Source organism: Sphaeramia orbicularis, chromosome 4, assembly GCF_902148855.1.
Source record: "Sphaeramia orbicularis chromosome 4, fSphaOr1.1, whole genome shotgun sequence".
NCBI lineage: Eukaryota > Metazoa > Chordata > Actinopteri > Kurtiformes > Apogonidae > Sphaeramia > Sphaeramia orbicularis.
In genome coordinates, this window is record NC_043960.1 from 30522286 (window position 1) to 30543186 (window position 20901).

The 20901-nt window shown below is 36.8% G+C and overlaps 1 protein-coding gene across 12 annotated transcripts in view; it reads left to right on the forward strand.

The window, feature by feature from the left end:
• Positions 1-20901, forward strand: part of eps15l1a (epidermal growth factor receptor pathway substrate 15-like 1a) — a 61035-nt gene that overhangs the window by 17074 nt on the left and 23060 nt on the right. For 3 of the 12 annotated variants that reach the window (XR_003935172.1, XM_030131426.1, XM_030131428.1), the window contains 12 exons: positions 221-253; positions 600-672; positions 796-957; positions 1248-1445; positions 3793-3972; positions 7856-7961; positions 8330-8380; positions 10587-10723; positions 11181-11244; positions 12304-12446; positions 12549-12642; positions 19932-20128. Coding sequence is in view for 11 of the 12 variants with exons in the window: in XM_030131426.1 (XP_029987286.1) it covers positions 221-253; positions 600-672; positions 796-957; positions 1248-1445; positions 3793-3972; positions 7856-7961; positions 8330-8380; positions 10587-10723; positions 11181-11244; positions 12304-12446; positions 12549-12642; positions 19932-20128 (1438 nt within the window). In the remaining variant the exon portion in view is untranslated. The remainder of the gene's footprint in view (positions 1-220; positions 254-599; positions 673-795; positions 958-1247; positions 1446-3792; positions 3973-7855; positions 7962-8329; positions 8381-10586; positions 10724-11180; positions 11245-12303; positions 12447-12548; positions 12643-19931; positions 20129-20901) is intronic. The other 9 variants (XM_030131430.1, XM_030131433.1, XM_030131431.1 and 6 more) reach the window with 6 other exon arrangements.

A 20901-nucleotide genomic window follows, 5' to 3' on the forward strand; every position in this document is an offset into this window, starting at 1 on the left:
GTTAACCACTCCTTTTCCACAATATCCCCTGATAAAATGCACACAAAATAAATCCAGCACCTCCTGTGGATGAGTTCACTCGTCTTCTTATCTCACTGTTTTCCTCTTTCTCACATCCATCCATCCACCCATTCACACATCCAACCATCCACTCTTACTTTGATGTGTGTATTTTATCAACTTTTTGTTTGTTCACCACTTATTCTCCATGCTGCGTCAGCACTCTTGCCTTTACCCAGTGGAATACTCTCAGGTAAACACACCAGCTCCTGAATATCCATGGACTGGCATACAGGCAGATTACTCAGCAAAAATATGTTTCCATTCTGACATACGAAGTATTGTTTAAACTGTGGCAGAAAGTAAATATGAATGTCACGGTTATTTTCAGAGCCATAGTGAAATGTGTTATATCATGAACTTAATGAATGTAGATGAAGATATATTACATTATAATTTCAGCATTTATTCTTTTTAGCTTCACTTAAAAACCTGTACCAGTATGTCATTTTAATATCTGCACACAACCGGGGGTTAATGGGTGTTTATATTTTTTAACCTTATAATAACTATGCTTGTATGTCTTGTCTGTGTGTCAGGGAAAAGTACACTCTGGAACAGGACATCAGGGAAACAGAAGAGGCCATCAGACATAAGACTGCAGAGGTGCAGGTGAGAGCCGCCGCTGCATAATTACATCCATACTCATTGGAGGTTTATACATGTAAACACATGATTCCTGAAAATCTAAAATTGTGGACTAGAATAATTTTTTTTCCTTTTATGTTTCTTTAGGAAATGCAGAATGACCTGGACAGAGAGACAGCCAGCTTACAAGAGCTGGAGGCTCAGAAACAAGATGCCCAGGACCGTCTGGAGGAGATGGATCAGCAGAAACACAAGTTAGAAGACATGCTGAATGAAGTCCGCATCAAGTGCCAGGAAGAATCTCAGATGGTGGGTTCACAGAATGAACAGGGGCACTGTTGAAAAACAAGGCCAGGGTTTTTAATTCTGAGTCATATATGTGATAAAATGTGAGAATGAATGTTAATTTGTTATCTTTATGCTGGTAACTTTGGAATGAGAGTTGTTTAACAAAATTTTGACTCTGTTTCTGGGGTAATTAAAATACATAAATACCAGTATCAACATTTAAGATGAAATATCATACTTGATTCCAATTCCAAGTGCTGTTAGTGCTTTGTGTTTGATGATTTCAGACCTCAATCTTTATTTGCCTCCAGATCTCAACACTCCAGAGCCAGATCCACTCCCAGGAATCAGACCTGCAAAGCCAGGAGGAGGAGCTGAGCCGGGCAAAGGCTGACCTGGGCCGACTACAGCAGGAAGAAAACCAGTTGGAGCAGAGCCTGGCCGCTGGCAAGATCCAACTGGAGACCATCATCAAGTCTCTGAAGGCCACACAGGATGAGATCAACCAGGTAAAACACACAGCCTCAAAGTGTGTGTTTGTCTCTAAGATGTCAACAGAGGGCACTGTTGCATCATATAAGTAACTACTAAATTCAGTATTTAACACCCCTGTACCACCAGAGGATCTGCAGGATAGTGTTTAATGTAAATGCAGCTGTCATGTGTTTCCTACCAGTCACACCCATAAACCGCCTGCAGCAATTGACATATTTGGAACAAATACTTGGACAAATGTAGTTTATTTCAATCAAGAAACAGTAAGTATAGGTAATTAATGTGCATTGAACACTAGAAGACAAGAATAAACTATATGCTTCTGTTTGTCTTGTAGTCTTTGTAAACAAACATTGCACAGAGCAAATTTGACATAAATAAGTATCTTAATGCACAAAACCTGAAATATACAAAGTGATTGCAGACAGTGAGTGGTAGTGATAGAAGTGAAGCGCCATGGGTTTGCTGGGGGGTGGGGGGTGGGGTCACAAGGGTTTGTCAAGTATGTGAGGTCTCCATAGCAGGACAAGAGGGAGTAATGAGATGATGTTAGTAAAAGGGTCAGTCAGAGATCAAGTGTTTTAAGATGACGTGATGGGGATGTAAGATTTCTGTGTTTCTTCCAGCTCTTTTCACACAGGTGAAAGGAGACAGTTATGATAATTCTGTAACGTAATTGCAGTCAGCTGAAATATGTGGACTGACGATCATGTAATAATAGAGACAGAGCTAAAAGAACACTTTGTGCCAAACCAGTGACTCCTGTCCCCCACCCAGCGAACTACACACTAAAATGTAACTGCTCAAGATGAGTCATTATCTAATACAGAAACATGCATGAAATATATACCTTTTTTATTTGTTATTTATGTAAGTGAACTCCATCAACCTGAAAGCACATGGAGGGTAATTTTTTCTTCTGGATGAATATGTAATGTCAAACCACAGCATATAACTTGTATATATAAATGACATAACTTAACTCTGAAAATTCAATGTTTTCCACAAAGCTTCTAACAACTTTACACTGAATCAGATAATGTCAAAGGGTGGGTAGTAGATAAAGTAGAAGTAAATAAATAAAACTAACCTGCAGAAGTGAGCCGTGTGCGGTGGCAAACGAACAAGCAAACAAGCCAACCGGATTGTAGCCTTAAATCTACTCCTTTTTTCTGACTTTCTGATTCTCTTTTAAGAAAAATTACATCACTCCACCCTTGTCACAGTGCAGTTCTCTGCATCTGCAACAGCTACTCCAAACAAAACTTTACTTATTTCGACATCCAGGCCTTTAGCTTTGTGCATAATTCAGGATGTTGGGTCATATTTCCCTGAATGGCCACATGTTTGTGTAGAAGCCTGTGCACTTTTCTCTTCATGCACAAGGTCACCTGGGGAGTTGAGGTGTCTCAGCATTTGATCATTTCCTTCTCCTCACCTGAAATAATATCCAGACTTATTATTTCAAGGAACACTGATTTTAATTCTGATGACATAGACCTTATTGTCATTCATATCCCACCAGTTTCAACAGCTAGAGTCCATGTCATGTACCAAAACCATAAGTTCAGATGTACTCCGTACATCATATTAAATGCCAGCATGACCCGTTTTAGAAGGAAGCACCCTAAAGTGATCCTCAGCCAGAAACATATCGACATATTTTTATTTTTTTCTGTACTGTGCAGTTTTCAGAGGTTACAAAAGCACTGGGTTCATGTCAGTTATCTTTAAGTCCAACAGATTAAAAGGGACTCACAGTATAAACAAATATTAAATTATGTAGAAACAAAATGAAATCACTCCTACACTATATCCAGTTTTGTCCAAACTGCCACTTTAAACCAAAGTGACAACTGAATATATCATATATTGTCCTGTGTTTGCCTCCCTTCCCATCAGCGCTTTTAGGTAGATAAGTGTGTTTTCAATATCCTGTATATGAAGCCACTGAGTAATACAGAGAAAAAACGTGGGGGAAATTGGTTCACCCAAAACACACAGACACAGTTTTGTCTTTACCTCTAGTGGTTTATGTATGTGTGTGTAGTTTGCTCAACTTCTGAGTGATGTGACATTTCATCCTGCACCTCAGAACAGTACTGGCAGGAAAGAGGAGTTAGATTTTAGTTAAATAAATTATGAGTGTCATAACATCAGTGGAGGAAATAAACAATCACCAGTTGTGTCTTGAGTGTATAATAGATGATCTGATTGTCTCTCAACACGGTCAAGTATCTATATGTTTACATTAGGGATGAACAAATTAGAAGTATGTGATGCAATAGATAATATAATCTGTACTGATATAGACAATTATTAAAGTATGTTTTTCTCATCATGTGCTTGTATTTCTTTTAGGCTCGCAGTAAGTTGTCCCAGATCCAGGACAGCCAGCAGGAAGTGTCTAAAAGCATTGAGCAGTACAACAGCACCTTGAACGGAACCCACGGGGGCAGCATGACCAACCTGGCTGACATGAGCGAGGGCTTCAGCGACAGAGAGAACGGAGCGTTCCCAGCCATGGTGAGAGCTGCACAGGTCAGGATCTTTAATTTACATTTTCCGATCAGATATTCTAATAGAAGGCAGAAGGAATTTTACTGACATATGTTTTCAATGGGAAAGAACCTACTTAAATAAGCATCAACAGTGCAAACAGTTGAGCTAGCAAAATGGAAACTACTTTGTATGAGATTTTTTGCTATGAAAGCAGAAGACATTTTAGAGTTCAGTTTCTATTAGGCTCTTTGTTTCTTCAGTATGTACTTGTATTGAAGTGGAGACCAAGTACCAGAGAATTACTATATATTGCATTCAAGGAATTCCCCCCAAGAAACGTTATTGAAATGATTGCCCTTTAAAGTGTGGCATCTCATTTTCGCAGGGATGCTACAAATACAGAGAGAACATAAGAACACTTACAGACACAGCACTTAACACCTCCACACATACTGAGAGCCTCCCTCGTACTGTTGGTGAGTCAGTAGACCTCCAGTGGACAGGACTATTGCCTGGAAAAAGCAGTGGCCTCTGGTAGAAGCACAGCAGGGGCAGTCAGTTGTAAATAAACACAGAATTTTCCATTTGTGCATTTTGGGTCTATGTTGCATGGGCTTAGTAATTCCCCAGCCTGTCCAACCTGTTTAGGTCCTGAAACAACACAGGGACGGTTAAACGCCAATAAAAGTCTTAAGCCTCTTAATCACATAAATCCTTTTTGGCCTCATATAAGGAAAATGTCACAGCACTAGAGACATTTGTCTTCATATCTGGTAAAATCACAGTTAACTGTAAAATCTGTCAGTAATGAGGGGGCACTTTGAGTTAATAGAAAATCCAAAATTGTCAAGTATTTAGGTTGATCTCACATCATTATATTAAAGATCACATATTAATTTAACAGGCTTTGGTTCAATTGTCCCACATTCCATCTTCAGGCTCTGCTGTCGGTTCGCTGTCAGCAGTTTGTGCCAAATCCTTAGCTGTCATGTCCATCACCTTCTGCTTAAAGCGTTTTTAGGGCCTTAAAGAGTTCCACCGATGCTGAGCAAATCCCTCAACTTGTTGAGCTGTGGGATTTGTGTAACAGCCTGATTCCAAGTACAAGAAATTCAGAAATTTGTTTGCAAGCAGATTACAAAGTAACTGCTGAAATCCTGAGAATAGACTATGAGGAATGTAGAACTAAATTATGGAGTTAGACTGTTTATCAACCATTTTTTGTGACATAAAATACTTACACTTTCTGAGTTTACTGACTGATTTACTGTTGTTATTGTTACTGTCTTTTCATCTGTACCTGGGTAGTTATTTACCTAGCAACATTATACTTTTACCTCCTATGTTTTAATGTACTTATCTGTATTTTCTATTCCATACATTTATAGAACAGACTAATTACTTGAGTTTTAAATCATTGATTGAAGTTGTTGATTATTTTTATTTTGTATTTTGTGCTGCATGCCTTCCCAACATAAAGACCAAAGTAAATGGATGGACGATAACATAAAGATTAGATGTTCCATTAGTACATTCGATTTATATCACACACATTAAATGTTACAAGATGTAAAAGACATAAGACAAAAATAACATAAAAGATTAAACATGGTGAAAATGACATAACAAAACAAAAACACACCTAATATCGTTTTTTATTTATTTATTTTTTAAATTTTTGTTTATTGTAAAGCACAGGTTATCACATGACCCTCATTTACAATCTGACAAACAAGGAGAAAACATAATACAGTTGTTGTACTACAAGGTTGTTTATAGAATAGTTTGGCTGGCATAATAACCGTAATCCTGCAAAGAAAATTCCAATGAAATACAATAGGCTTAAAAAGAAAAAGGAAAAATGTCAAAGTAAGCATTACTATGAACAGAGGCTAGGTGAAGTATACATTTGTCAAGTTCCAGGATATAGCCATGGTATATCTTCTTGCAGCCTGGTTATCTGAACTGTCCACTTATGAGCACATTCTTTTAACTTAGATCTGGCCACATGCTTTACCACACCATAAATCTTATTGAGGAAAAAAAAACAAACTTGGAACAGACAAAAAAAAAGATTTAATTAAAGCAGTGAATAAATAAGTTCAGATATTTGATTCTTTCACAACCTAGTCAAATGTAAGGGCATGCTGGAAAAACCTGGCTGACTTTATTACCTCATGTTATTTATCCTCTTTTTTTAAGAGGCTTCTACACAATTTTTTAAAAATTTGTTTTGTGAATAGTATTGTAAATGTTTCAGTGTAGTGTATATTATACAGAGATCTATGCCAACTTTGGACAAGCAGAAAGAGTAGTTTTGGATGAGTGAATGAGTAGTTCATGCTGGGGCATATGTAGACATATGTAGCTGTTTCCATAATATCTTTTGATAAAGCATGTAAGAAAGTTATATGTTCAGCTGACTCAAGTCAGATGTACTAAGTCTACATAAATAAATTTGTGTAATTGATTTTTGGGAGATTCATTTTTGAATCATTTATCATATCTACAAATATACTACATTTATGTAGTCAAGAGTCAAGAGAATTTGAATTAACAATACACATTGTATGTAATGTAACATTGTGAATGACTTTTCCGCATGTCATAAAACCTTCTATATTCAACAGCTTGAATAAAATAGTTTTCTTCATAGCACCAACTTCATAATTGGTACATATATCAATTAGACCAAGTTCTTTTCACTGATATAATTTGTTTTCTGGTAGACCTTGTCAGACATTTGCTATAAGCAGTCAAAATACAGACTCAACACGTTTTTTTCCATTTTTAGGGGCATGTATGCCAGAGAATATAATTTTTGTCACAGATATAACATGTTTTTCTGACAGTACTATAACTTGTCTCATATATTAAAAAGAATCAGACATCTGGTGTCATTAAATCTGGAGATATAGAGAGCCAAAAGTGCTACCATGGACAAATGCGCATTCCAGGAAGCCATGTTTGGCATGCCATAAATCTGCAAATATGTCACATACAAAGCTCTCCATATGTGTACCTAGCCTTATTATATCCAGGAATTAGGTGTGAAAATTTGAACCATTTAGTATGAATAGTTCAAAAGTTATTAGCCCTCTAACTATGGATGTTTGATTGGAACACTTAAATATGGGGCCCCGCCCCTTTTTTGTAGGCTTAATATCTCCAAAACTAGTGGAGATATTGGCCTCAAATTTTGCACAGTTGTTATTAGTTACAAGGGCATCAAAATAAAAAATTATGAAGCAAATCTGAGATGGTGAGTCGGGAACTTTCTCTAAAATCTGGTGATTTGGCACGGAATTACCCTATAACACTAAATAGAGTATTACCTCATATGGCTAAGTTGTTGAAAAGTAATAAAAAATGCCCACTCTCTTCATATTATAATTATTTATATTTTATATAAACCAACACTATGTCAATATTCATAGCATATGCCATAATTTTCATTATTATAGAGCACCTGTTTTTCAGGTTGGTTATTCTTTTTACCATTCAGTTTTGATCCGGTGTTAGATAACACATTTTTCTGTAGTGTGACAAACTTCACACACATGCTTATTACTGCTGTACATGGACTACAAAAGTCTTTTCTTTAGACTCCTGGTTTCAACCCAGTCCAGAGTCAGGAAGACAACTGAAGAAAAGTCCATATGTATTTACACACTAAGGAATGTAACAGTCCAGACACGGGTTTCCTCTCTACAAGGTTTAGAGTCAGAGCAGCTGAGCACAGCAGGGAGCAAATAGAAAATGGTAAAAGAATGAAAATGGTCTGGCCTTGATGTGTGGACTGGAATTTGGGTTTGGAACAGTCAACAGATTTGTGATTTTTGCATGTTCTTCTGTGCATGATAAACATCCACCTTCCAAAAACTTGTCTTTTTTCTCTATTCATATCTTTCTGGAACCACAGGAGGATCCATTCAAAGTGAAGCCATCAGTATTCAACAACCAGTCTCAGGAGCTTCACACTGACCCCTTCCACTCTGAAGACCCCTTCAAAACAGACCCATTCAAAGGTTGTCACCCCATTTTTATTTCATTGGACTCCTTTCAGGATCTGCTTCTCTGTACTTTCTCTCTCTCTCCTCAGGATATATATTCTCCTCCTCTTTTGCCCAAACTCTCATCTAGGACTCTTATCTTTTTCCTTTCTTCATTTCCTCAACATGTTCTCTCACTTTTCCCATCTATCTCTCCTTACTTCTCTTTCTTTGGCCCAGCCTGACGCTGTGTGTACTGCTCTGGTATCTGTTTATCTTCAGTTTTCTCTCCTTCAGACAGCTTATTTGTTTTCAGTTTGCATTGCTCTCTGACTGTCTTCCTCCTCTCTTCTTCCTCTTGGTTTCCTCCTGCTCCTCCCTCCCTCTGCTTGGCTTTCCCGTAGGTGACCCTTTCCAAAATGACCCCTTTGCAAAGCAGCCCACAGCAACTGCAGGTATTTATTCTCAAACACTGTCCCTCACTAGTTTATTAAATTTTACATCACTAGAGATCTGAGAAACTTTAAAATGTAGCTAATAGCTGATAAAGGTGCAGACACACCAACATTTTGAAGAAGTTTTGAATTTTACAGTCAGCAGATTTATTCACTGGAACAAAACAAACCTCATCCATTGTATCTCAAAAGTTGAACAAACGTCAAACAGTTTTGTCTTATAAGGCATTTAATCCACTGTTCTGTGTGAGCTATAAACTATAAATGTCTTAAACCAAGTCTTAAAAATTTTAATACCTAATGAATGTGGTTTTAACTGCATTTTATTTTTACTGACAGAGCAAATCTTTCTGGGCATTTATGTCATGGATGAGGATAGGATTGATTGGAACTTAAGTTAAACTAACCTTGACAACACACATTTTGTTAGTCAGTGTTGCCCGATGCAGATATGTTGTGTCTGTTGGCTAGGAACAACACGGTGAAGTCCAGATTAAATGGAAATTTTCAATTCAGACAAAACTTTGCACCAAGCTTGAAACTGGTGCCAGGTAGGAATGCACCAGTGTGTACTGGCTGATCTTGGCTATAGATGTAAATTCATCTTTTTGACTCATATTAACCATTGTCAATGTTTTCTGTTGTTGTAAGAACTGTCTGTTTAAATGCAGCTCCACTCCATTCAGCTTCATTTCAGTAGTGCTAATCTCAATTCAATAACAAGTATGTGTTCGAAATGTCTTATCTGAATATTCAGTGGCCCATGTCTTATCAGAACTTCACGTGTCTTTGATATCAAGTGACTGAGGACACTAAAGTATATGAATTTAAGTCAAGTTCATTGATGTGAACTGTAGGTTTATCTTAATAGTGGTTATTACACTAGTGGTTAGTTGGAACATGAAACATAACAACCAAATGTGACATTAGTATTTGCATCAACTATCTGTTCTTGTATCAGGCTGTAATTTCATTATTGGTGTATGCCTACTTCAAGACACTGTTAGATAATCTAACTTTGTAACTGAAATAAAAAAAGCTATATTTTGTTGCACTTTCCTTTTGAAAAACAAAAATCATCCCCAAACCTAAATAATTTAGCCTTTTTGTCTTTCAATGTTTTTTTTTTTTTTTTTAAATTTCGGTCTAAAGTTTGCTTTCAAAAAAGTTTAATGGAACTTTGCTTAAGCTTTTGGCATCCTGCTGTATGCATGCACTCTATATTTACAAATATTCTAAAAGTCGTAGGTGTTGACATATGCACATTTGTATAAGACATGTGACATGTTTTGGTCTAACTGGCTTGTCCTCTCTGATATGACCTAATTGAGTGCTGCTTAAAAATGTTTTGCTGTGCAGTATTTTTTAATAATAATGTTAAATATTGTTACTGGTGTTTCTTGTGATAACTCTACTAACATCTTCTGACATGAAATCTAAACAAAGTCATACAAATACCCATGTGTTGTTTTCTGGTAGCAGGCTTATCTTTTGTTGATGCCCCTCCACATGTGTGAACCAACAGTGTATGTAACTGTGAGTTGTGCCACACTTCCCTCTTCAGTGATATTGTAGAGTTTCACTTCTCTGCTCAGTAGATGGAGATCAGTGATAGAAAACAGCCGTTTCACATAGCAGTGAACCAAACACTGAAAATATGTTCTGTGATCACAATGCTCCACTGTGTGAACTCTCCATTTTGTGTCTGTGTCATGCTGTAGTTCATTTCAGAATGTTTCTTTCATGAACCTTTTTTTGAGCAGACTCTGTTACTCTCATTCCACTGGTGTGAACTAAGTACATGTTCTGGGATTGTGTTAGTGCCGGTCAGAGGTGCTTCTAGCCTTCAAAGAACTGGTTTGCTTTTTCTCAAGACTGAGAACAACCAGATATCTCACTATGTTTAAGGCTCTCTTCAGACCTCGCATTAGTGCTGCCTGCATGTGATCAGAATTGTGAGGATGAATGTTAATGCCAGGTCTGAACAAGGCTCATCATGGTGTATGTCTCTGTGTGGGTAGGTGAACCAGTGGCAGCATCAGAAAGTAGCACGCTGTTGTTAGCTATCGAGCTTAGTGTAACACTTTCTTGGGTAAACAGCTGAAAAAGAACTGAGAATATTGGACATGTCTACAGGTTAATGAAGACACTACAGTCAACAGTAAGAACTTCAGTGGCTGAAATACTGTTTCTGTTTCCTCTGCAGATCCTTTTGGAGGAGATCCATTCAAAGAGACAGATCCATTCAAAGCCTCGTCAGAAGATTTCTTTAAGAAAACTACAAAGATGGATCCCTTCTCCACACCTGATCCTTTCAGTAAAAGTGCCACGTTACCTTCCAAGGTACTTATCATTGATCCAAAATGGAATCTCAACTTTTAGTTTATATTGGAACACTAAACCAATAAGACGTGACAGGTGTGTTATTGTCTAGGTAGGTGATTATCCAGAGCTAATGCAGCTGTAGTTTGAAAGATTTTTCTGGAATTTCTGCTTTATGGGAGCATGTCGGTACAGACCCAGACCTTTATCAAACTGGTGCCACTACAATAAATTTTTAAGAGATACATGCTCCACCAGGAGGGCCAGTGGGCCCTGTCTATAGTTTTAAATCATGTACAGTGGTGACAGTGACTTCAGTCTCACCAGTTCGAAAGTAGTGATATTTGACTCTTTAGGCACTGAAGCGTTTGTTGATGCACATTTTCCGTCTCTTGAGAATTCCTGTAATGCTCTACTGCAGCTCACTGTTACTGGATAAACTGTATCATTGATATTGTATAATTCTTGTTTCTCTCAGCAAACCAGTCACTTCACAAGCAGTGATCCATTTTCTTCAAGCAACCCAAAACCCAAAGGGCCAGGTAGGGTTTAACTTTTTATTCTTTTTGGTAACTCTAATGGTAGATCTTTAATTGTTGTCTGATTCAATGTCTGCTGTCAGTCATTGAAGTGAACCTCTTGCGAAACCAGTTCTCTCTCAATTAACTGTTTGTTCTCTCTGCAACAAAAAGGTCTTTTAATTTCTCCAGGATATTAAAACACAAACACACTCTGGGTCAAGTTGAATGGCACAGTGATTGTAGGAATCTGAGCCGGTCGCCACATGGGACCACTGCTAGCTCAGCCTAAGGTCACCATGTTGTTCTGCCCATTTAAACCATGAATGGAGAAGAATCATGTAACATTGACACTTACTCTGTTATATTTAATTTTGTAGTTCAAAGTTGTTTTTATTAATATTATATAAATATAAAATGTTGTTTATATGGATTATAGTATATAAAGTGTCCACAGACAGGTGGGGCTTTCTTTATTTAAGTGTTTGACAGTGTTACAAGTTTTTAAACTTTTTGTTTTCTAAGGAATCAGTTTAACAGCCATTAAAGTATTGTTTCTGAATTCTGAAATTACAGTCACCTTATTGTACACTAAACAAACTGGGAACAAGTGCATTTTAAGCAATACTCGATTATACTCCAGTTCCTTCTGCTTATTGATGTCATTTTAAATTGATTTCTGGCTGAAAATGATTTGATCCAATGTAAAAAGAAGCACTTCGTGCTAAATGATTCCTGTTGTCTGCCCACTGAGATTAAATGAAACATTAAGCTAAATGATTGTCTTTAGAAATTTGAGTACATTATTGCTATCTTGGTTCCACATCCATCTAGATTTGCACAAGTGTACAGCTTTTTACTGAAGTAAATAAAACAAGTTTACCCCTTTAATAAGGCGTTATTTTATACTGCAGTTGTCATTTATGCATCAATTCAGAATGTTTGACAATTTTTATGTATTTCACGTATGCCTATGATGTGACACACAAAAAATGAACATATTCCCAGTAACATTATTGCAAAATATTGAGGGATGCGTTTTACTGGCATTGTGGTGTGAAAATATACATGTTGTCTTTTCAGACCTGTTTGGCACATTAGACCCATTTGGCAGCAGTTCCTTCAGCAGCAGTAACAGCTCAGGTGGTTTTGCAGACTTCAGCCACATGTCAAAGCCCAGAGACCCTTTTGAAGGCCGGGCCAGCTGGCTACCAGACTACCAGAAGGTAACAAAGTCCAGAACTTAACCTGAAAAGCTCACTACTACTATTACTACTATGACGACTTCTTGTTCTTCTTCACACTTGGTCTTCTTGCTTTCTTTGTAGTCAGTTTTTGCAGATGACCCATTCAGTAGGAAGAATGACACACCAGCTCTGCCACCTAAGAAAAGTGTTCCCCCAAGACCCAAACCTCCCAGTGGTGAGTGATACAAACACTAAAGGTGAAGGAAGAAGATTATCATGGGCACCTGCAGCATCTCATTCCCTGTGCTGCTCTTGCTCTTCCAACTGGGCCAATAAACATATCAGTATTTATACATAGCTCTCAGTCTAGCATTGTCCAGACAATTTTTGAAAGAAATAAACAGTTTATTTTCAGAAGTTATATCCAATAGTAAAATGGATTTTGAGGAAGATTACCAGTCTCTACAGCAGACTGAAATCCTTTGAGAGTTGGGCTGTGTATTGGTACGAATGTTGGGATTATGCACGTATCTTGATATGGTTGTTACAATAAAAGGTGATTTTAATAGTGTAAGCAAGACAATATATCACAAGTTTTAATATTGTAACTTCAGGAAAGCTTTCACAAAGGGATATTTCTGGGCATGGAGCTTAGGTTTAGTGTGTGTTACCTCTTGTCAGTAACTATAAAAAATGAACCAGCTCCCATTACATAGCTTATGTCCCATCTTTCCTCATGGTTTGATGCAGGTGTGGGTCTGTGATACAATGTGCATTGGATTACACAGGCATGCACACATGGCTATACAGACCTCTAAGCCACTGCAGATGGTGTGAAGTGTATGGCTGCATTCATTCATTACTTAGCTGTAGAGTTGCCTGAATGTGTGGGCATCTTGATCATTTGTGTTTTAGAACATAACCACTGTGAAACAATCAGAAAATGTTTGTATTTATCACCACTCTCTCTCCCATAAGTGACAAATGTTACATAATGTATCTTTTAAATTCCTTCTGATATTCACTACATCTACAAGGTTGTAAAGACATGGATAATAACTGATAATAACTTGACTTTACTTAGTTCTTTAAATTTGTATTTAAACTGTGAAAAAGCTGAACTGAAGTCCATAGTGTCTTGGTTTAAACTTAGTCATAATCCAGGACCATTTTTGTTGGGTTTGGTTATGGCTTAGTGAGTGTCCTTATAGGGGGTTAATGAAAATGTAGCTCAGTTTTTAATTTTGCTTGACTTTTTTTTTTTTTTTGAACTTCTTTTTATTTAGATTTCATGTGTGTAGCCATACAGTGCATTGTAACAAATCATTATATACCAGAGATATATGTATATATATATATATACATACACATACATACATATATATACATATACATCTCAGTCTTAATGGGGGTTTGCTTGACTTTTAAAGGGGTCATATTTTGCTAAACCTACTTTTATTAGTCTTTGGTACATTTATTTGTGTATTTGGGGACCCCAAAAGTTCAAAAAGTTTGAATTTGAACCCTCCAGGTGCTGCAAAGCTATCTTTATATTCATTTTGGCAAACATCGAGTGGATTTCTACAACCTGTTTGAATTTCTTCTTAATTTGTTACGTCTATAACTAGTTACGTCACGATATTTGCACATACAAGGTCAAGACGTCAGACAAACATTTCTCAGAGTATGACATAACTGTTTGTCAGCAGCAGCAGTTGTAGTCCATTCTGAAAATATGTCCAAATTTCAAGCAGATTAACTAAAATGTTCAGTTGTTGGTTGAACGGGACAGAGCAGCACAATCAACAACCTGGAGGGGGTGGGGTGGGGTGGGGTGTGAAGTGGCTCATTTGCATTTAAAGGGCCAGCGCTCAAAACAACCTGTCTGGTATCATTACTCAGAAATAGTTGAAGATGGGCCTGTGGACTTGAATTAATGTAGAATTCAGACCCAAGCATAACATTTACAGTTTATGTAGACCACAGGGAAATGTTTTAAAATGGATAATTCCATTTAAAAAAGCAAAATATAACTCCTTTATCACAAAGCAGCATTAGTACTTTTTCAAGGTGCTGTGTTGGTCACTCAGTCACATGCAGTCACATATTCTTAGTAGATTACTTTAGTTGGTGCATAATATGCGTCTCCCATCCTTGCATCTATTGTGATAAGTATTTTTACACATTGTGATCATTTTGTTGAGTTATAAAATTTCAGTGTCTGAAAAGACAAAGTGTCTCAAGTATGACTGGAAATTAAATTTGAAATCTAATCAGATAGTGTTTTGTAATCCCCTTACACTTAAGTGGAATGTTTTTGTCAAAGTGTGAATTTCTGTTCGTGGCATCTTTGCTGCATCTTAACTTAAACAGTGGTTAACACCAATTTTTACTTTTTTTTTTTTTTTCATGATTTCAATCTAGAAGCCATTAATGCTTGAAGGGTTTACATGTTTACTGCCTCCTGTAAAATTTTCTATCACGTATATTATCAAACATTTATCAGTCTTCCTGCCCACATTAAAAGATGCAATATTGACGTAAATACCAAAAAAGGGGAAGAACTTGAAGTTGATCGCCCTTTTTTAAAACTGATTTGCATCAAAACACTGACATAACAAATTCAATCACTTTTTTCTCAGCTAGCAGTAACTTGTTGATCGAGGTTTTATACATTTTAAGTAAAAATCCTTCCACAGTCTTAAGCAATCTTGTATTTGTTAACACTATGTACAACATACAGTGTGTTTTATCAGATGAAGGGACCCTGCAGTCTAGCCACGCTTGCGTAATTTACCTGTGCAGTTTTTTGTAGCTTGGGTTAAATACTCTGAATGCTCCTCACCTAACCCTTCCCTACACAAAAGGCTTGTTTGGTTTGTCTGCTCTGCACTTTTTTGCCCAAAGGATAACTGTAGTCCCCTCTCAAACAAAGTGGATAATGGTCATTTACTCTAACAAGAAAGATGAAGTCATGGGCATCATGGGGACTCAATGTAGAAAAAATACTGACTTTATAGATATGAGGAACTTAATTTAAGAAAACAGACCTTAAGACAAATGCACCTTCCCCATCTTTCTCAGTAACCTATGTCCTTATAAAAAGCATATTTACTGATTTCTTTGTACAGCCAGCTGGTCATTTTTAATGCAACAATCCTGATGCTTGACTCCCATGTTATTTACTGCCTCTTATCTTTTCTTCTACAGTAGTGACAGTATCCATTCTAGCTGCCACTGGTGTAGAAATAGAGCTGGTTAATGTCAACAAACAATGAGCTCAGAAAACAACAGTTACCAACACAGACTTTACATTAAGTCAAATAATCAACCCAATTTAAGACAATTAGTCATACTGTCATCATTAACACGTGCCCTCCACCCAAACCAAAATGATAATAAACTTAACATCTAATTTTTTTTTTTTGTTTTTCAGACTTTACTTAACACATGCAGCACTTGAGTAGAACCATAAACATTTTTTCCACATCTCTATGAAGGAGCAAAATATAAATCTGCACCCCAAGTAAAGCAAAGTGGATACTTATTGTGTTGTGCTCACTGCTTTGACACGTTGTTTATTTGTGCACATGCCTAGATAGCACACCAATCTGTGCAAATGTAGCAAATTGTACCTTTAAAGTATTGTATTCACGTGCACTACTAAAACAGGCACTGGGCTGATTGTGCTCTTACCTTGGATCCAAGTTTAAGTACCTTGTCTACATGTGCTCAGATCATAGACAACAAAAAATGTATTGATTTAATATTTTTACTGAGTCCTTGCCCTTTGTTTCACACTCAGTTTTGCACAATTCTGAACATCTAATTTCAGTGTATTTTTGGTGTGCTTGTTTGGTTTGCTCAACTGCTTTATTTTGGTAATTTATGAAATGTCGTAATCAAACCGCAGATGATATAATGTAAGCTTTTTATTTCTTTGATCGCAATCTCAGGGGGGTTATAAGTTTATGTACATTTTTGCTTCATATATCATCTGTAGGAGCACCCAAATAACAAAAACACACACCCACACACACCCACACACACACACACACACACACACAAAAAAACTCCCTCACGATCCTTTCCCTGGGGACTGAACTGTTACTACCCAGAATCCCTTTCACAGTGACCACCAGCTTGATGACTCTGCAATTACGGAGGGGAACTAGAGAGAACTGTACATCAGTGTTGATGGCAGCTTTTAATCAGGTCAAAAACAACAGACAAACAGCTGTAGCAGTCAGTCATCTCTACCAAAACACACAGGTGTAAAACTTAAAATAATTCTCTTGTGGTGTAAATTTAATCTCACATTCATTTTAATGTTGTACTCTTTACCACTGATGTTCTGATGTTTTTGTAGGTGATGTTGTAAGAGCGATGAGATGTGGTTTGCTTGGTGTGTTGTTTGCAGACACACCCAAACTTGCTTCCTCTCTTCTCTCTCTTGATGTGTGTGTTTACTGGATGAGGGTGAGTGGTTTAGAGAAGATCAGGCTCCAGGCTTGTGCACTGGGCACATGCCAGCATTGTTGCGATCATTTTCTCGTATATTTAAATTTATATTCCATCTTACTGCATCTTACAACTGCACACACAAAGCCACTGCCATGCACTCACACACTTGCATGTTCCGTCACTTTCTCCCAGTACCCATCGAGGTGTGAATAGTGAGTAACTGTAGGGGCTTATAGTGACACTGCTGCAAATAGACTGGCATCATTGAGTGCACCTTTGTAGAGGTGCAGGTTAAATTCTTTATGCGGCGTGTGTAGGCTTGCAGAAGACGCAAAATTAGATGCCACTAATGCCGCTGATTATTTTAAAACAGGGTGGAGCTCATGATTGTGGTTTTTCAAGTATGAGTATGTGTGTGCAGTTTACTGAAAGAGGAAAAAAACTGATTGCCAGGCATGCAGTTTTGCATAGCGAGTAGTGTGAACTGAACTGCTCACCCCAGTCGGCCGGGTTATCTGGGTAGCAGGACTAAAATGCGTGTGCGTATTTTGTATAGCAGCAGCTCAACTGGTCCTGTGGTTTAACACCTACACAAGCAACTTGGTGTGCTCTTAATGTTCCCACGATCCTCTGCCAAAGCCAACTTCAAGTTTATTAATTAGAGAAACTGACATGATGGCACTGTTTTCTCACACTTGGATCTAACATAACAATCCAACTCAAAACATGTATAACTGTCATATGTTTCCCATATATGGTACATGTCACACTGATACTTATATTAATTGATGGTCAAGAATTTAGTATGATAATCTAAACTTAAAATTGTCTTAAATTTTTTATTATTATTATTATTTTTTACAGTTTAATGTTTTTTGTCCTGTTAATTAAAGCTATTCTTTTATATTTTAAACTTTAGTTTTGCAGGAATTGCCTGCTCACTTCTATTCCCAACACATTTTAGTCACTTTTATTTAAGTTTAAATCAGAAATAAATTTGTCTCCAATTCCAAATTTATCTCTTCCTATTTTGCAAATCATTTTTATCTCTAAAGTAAGAGGTGTGAAGATTTGCATCCTAAAGAAATGATTCAGGTTTTTAGCAATTATTTAGACAAAGCAAGGAATTTGAAGGTGTCTTAATGAGCCTGTGCAGAGAGTGATTTGTCATTTCCTGATGGGTTGATTATCTTATCGTCTTTAAATTTAGAAATGCATGTTTGGATAAGAATTGATCAGATTAACCGTAAAAATTAACATCTATAGCAACCTTAGTTTTTTGTCTAAAAGTCTTCACTGTATAATTCATGTGGGAGAAAACTGAAAAGACATCATAAGACTTTGTAACATTTTAATGTCCACCAAATTGGCAAAAAAAAAAAAAAGTGTTTACATTTTTCCAAGATGTGATCCAAGAATTTAAATATGTAGTTTAATACAGGATAAAATTCCTTCACCAGTCTGTAACTAATATTTCTGCAGGTTGCATTTGTGTCGTCTTTTGCTCCAGAATGATAAATATTTGTGCCTCATCATTGTTATCAGGAGCTTGTGTCATCTATGAATGTGGCCTTTTTGGTGTTGGTGTTGGTGTATTGGTGAACCAACAGTTGGTGATGTGGGCAGAAACGCGACCGAATGATTTACCAGGAAACCGTTGAGAAATGCTCAGTGGGTTCTTGGGTATTGCTTTTGGTTTTTGTGCCTTTGGGTGTTGTCTCTTCACTGTGTGTGTGTGTGTGTTTTTTTTTGTTTTTTTTTTCTGTTCGCTGCCAGCTGTTCTCACATAACAGTTATTTCCTCTCTCATGAGGATGTAGTGCTATATATGATAACTTTGAGATTTGTGTTGGGACTCAATATGAGATGTTTTGGTGTGCCATGTCAGGAGGTGAAACTTGTGCGGCTTTCAAATCTGCCCGGTATCTTTGATGTGACAACTCATGTGAAGCAGGGTGTGGGCAGAACTATGAGAACCAGAGAATTGAGCATTTCTGTTTTAATCCTGAGCAGATCAAATCAGATCCTGCGTTATAACCTTGTTTGCAAAGGTGAGAAGTACTCTTATAAGTTACACAGATGACTCATGGAATCTTTCTGCTATCAGAGAACATCGTGTCTGTTTACATCCTCCTCTATCAATAAGTGTCCTGATGTCTGTGATATGTCATTTTTCCCCTCCCTTTCTTTGCTTCTTTCACACTGTCTTCTTCAGTAAGGCAATTGTTATCTATGTTTTCCTGCCAGCCCCTTGTTTTAATGGCCTTTCTCACGTTACTGAACTTTACTGAAATTCCTTCGCATTTTCAGACTTTACTTTTATTCCCGCTAGACCTGGATATTATTAATATTTCATCTATTTCAATTCTGGTTCTCAATTCCATGCTTAAATTCAAAAATGTTGAAAATGATGCACTAAAATCCTGTGAATTATTTATTGAATAATCAAATAAAATCCATTTTAAATCATTATATATATATATATATATATATATATATATATATATATATATATATATATATATATATATATATATAACCTTTTTTTCAGTGTTTTTGTTTCAGTATAAACCTATTGATAAGTTAAGCTACAAACTAATTTACCATAGTGACGGCTACTAGCTAAACTATAGAAGTAGCTTAAATGATGAACTGATTAGCAGGACAATATTTCAGTGTGTCTTTTAGAAACTGAAGTGGAGCTGAAAAGTAGTTTATCTTGTGTTTTTGTAGCATATCTGCATTTTGGCATGTTCTTCTCTTTTATGGAAAGAAAACATAATATTATATGTAAAACTGCAGGTAAAAATAGAAGAGTTACATCTCCAAAAATAGATTATAGCACTATCTATTTAACAAGAGGTTTAGTTATAACACAAAATTAAGTCTGACGTGAATCTTTGAATGGTGACTTAATCATTAAAAAGTACTAAAATACATTAAAAACCTTTGATTAACCAAAGCACAGTAAATTGATTTGGCAGCAGGTGTTTGTTAAAATGAGGGAAAAGAAAAGTTCCTATGTCTGTTTTTGTGGTGACAGTATTTCTCACGTCCTCAGGTAAAAGTACGCCTGTAAGCAGTGACCCCTCCAAACCATGTGACCCTTTCCAGCCATTTGGGAGCGACGCCGTTGACCCATTTCAGGGCAAAAAGGGCCTCGGAGACCCGTTCAGTGGCAAAGATCCTTTCGCCCCATCATCAGCTTCAAGTAAAGCCTCTAAAGACTCTACCTCGGGTTTTGCAGACTTCAGTTCTGTAAGTTGAGCTGGGTGATACTGTTTAACATTCAGTGTAGAGATCAGTCCATACGGATCTGCACAGACACCAGCATGGTCACTACATCCAGGTTGTGGGGGTTTTACCTCAGCAGAGTTGAGGAATACAAAGAGAAGAGGAACAGTTGTTACAGTCCAAGCTGTTAGTGTCTAAAAGTAAAATTGAACCCCAACCATTTGTTCATAAATTAGCTTGATAACAAATTCGACTACACTGACTTATTTCCACCTGAAACTAATGTGCAGTCACATATTTATCTGTGCTCTATGTGTAGTGTCTGGTTTTTCATCACCTGCTCCCTCTGTAAATATAGACAGATCTGTTACAACAATCACAATTTTTGTAGGGATACATGGGAGTAACATAAAGAGTTATCTAAGCATGTTCAGAAGCAACAAGATAACACAACAGTTCTTTTTTTGCATAATTACATACTAATAGAAATATAATTATCAATATCACAACATTTTGGTAATTAGATCTTCCAAAATCCATCTAAATCTTTCACATCCAACCTTTTAGTTGAATATTTCCCCTAAGAAAGTTATGATTTATGCCATTCAGTGGGTGTAACCACAGTGACATCAGCCTACTGTGACATCATGCACATACAGCACTTTCTATATTTGTATTTATATGAATACCAGGAAAATACCAGGACCACACCTTGTCTCAATCAGATTACTTACATATTTATATGTATGTCATATTACACTGCAATAAACTGAAAGTGCAAGAGTACAGTAACCCAA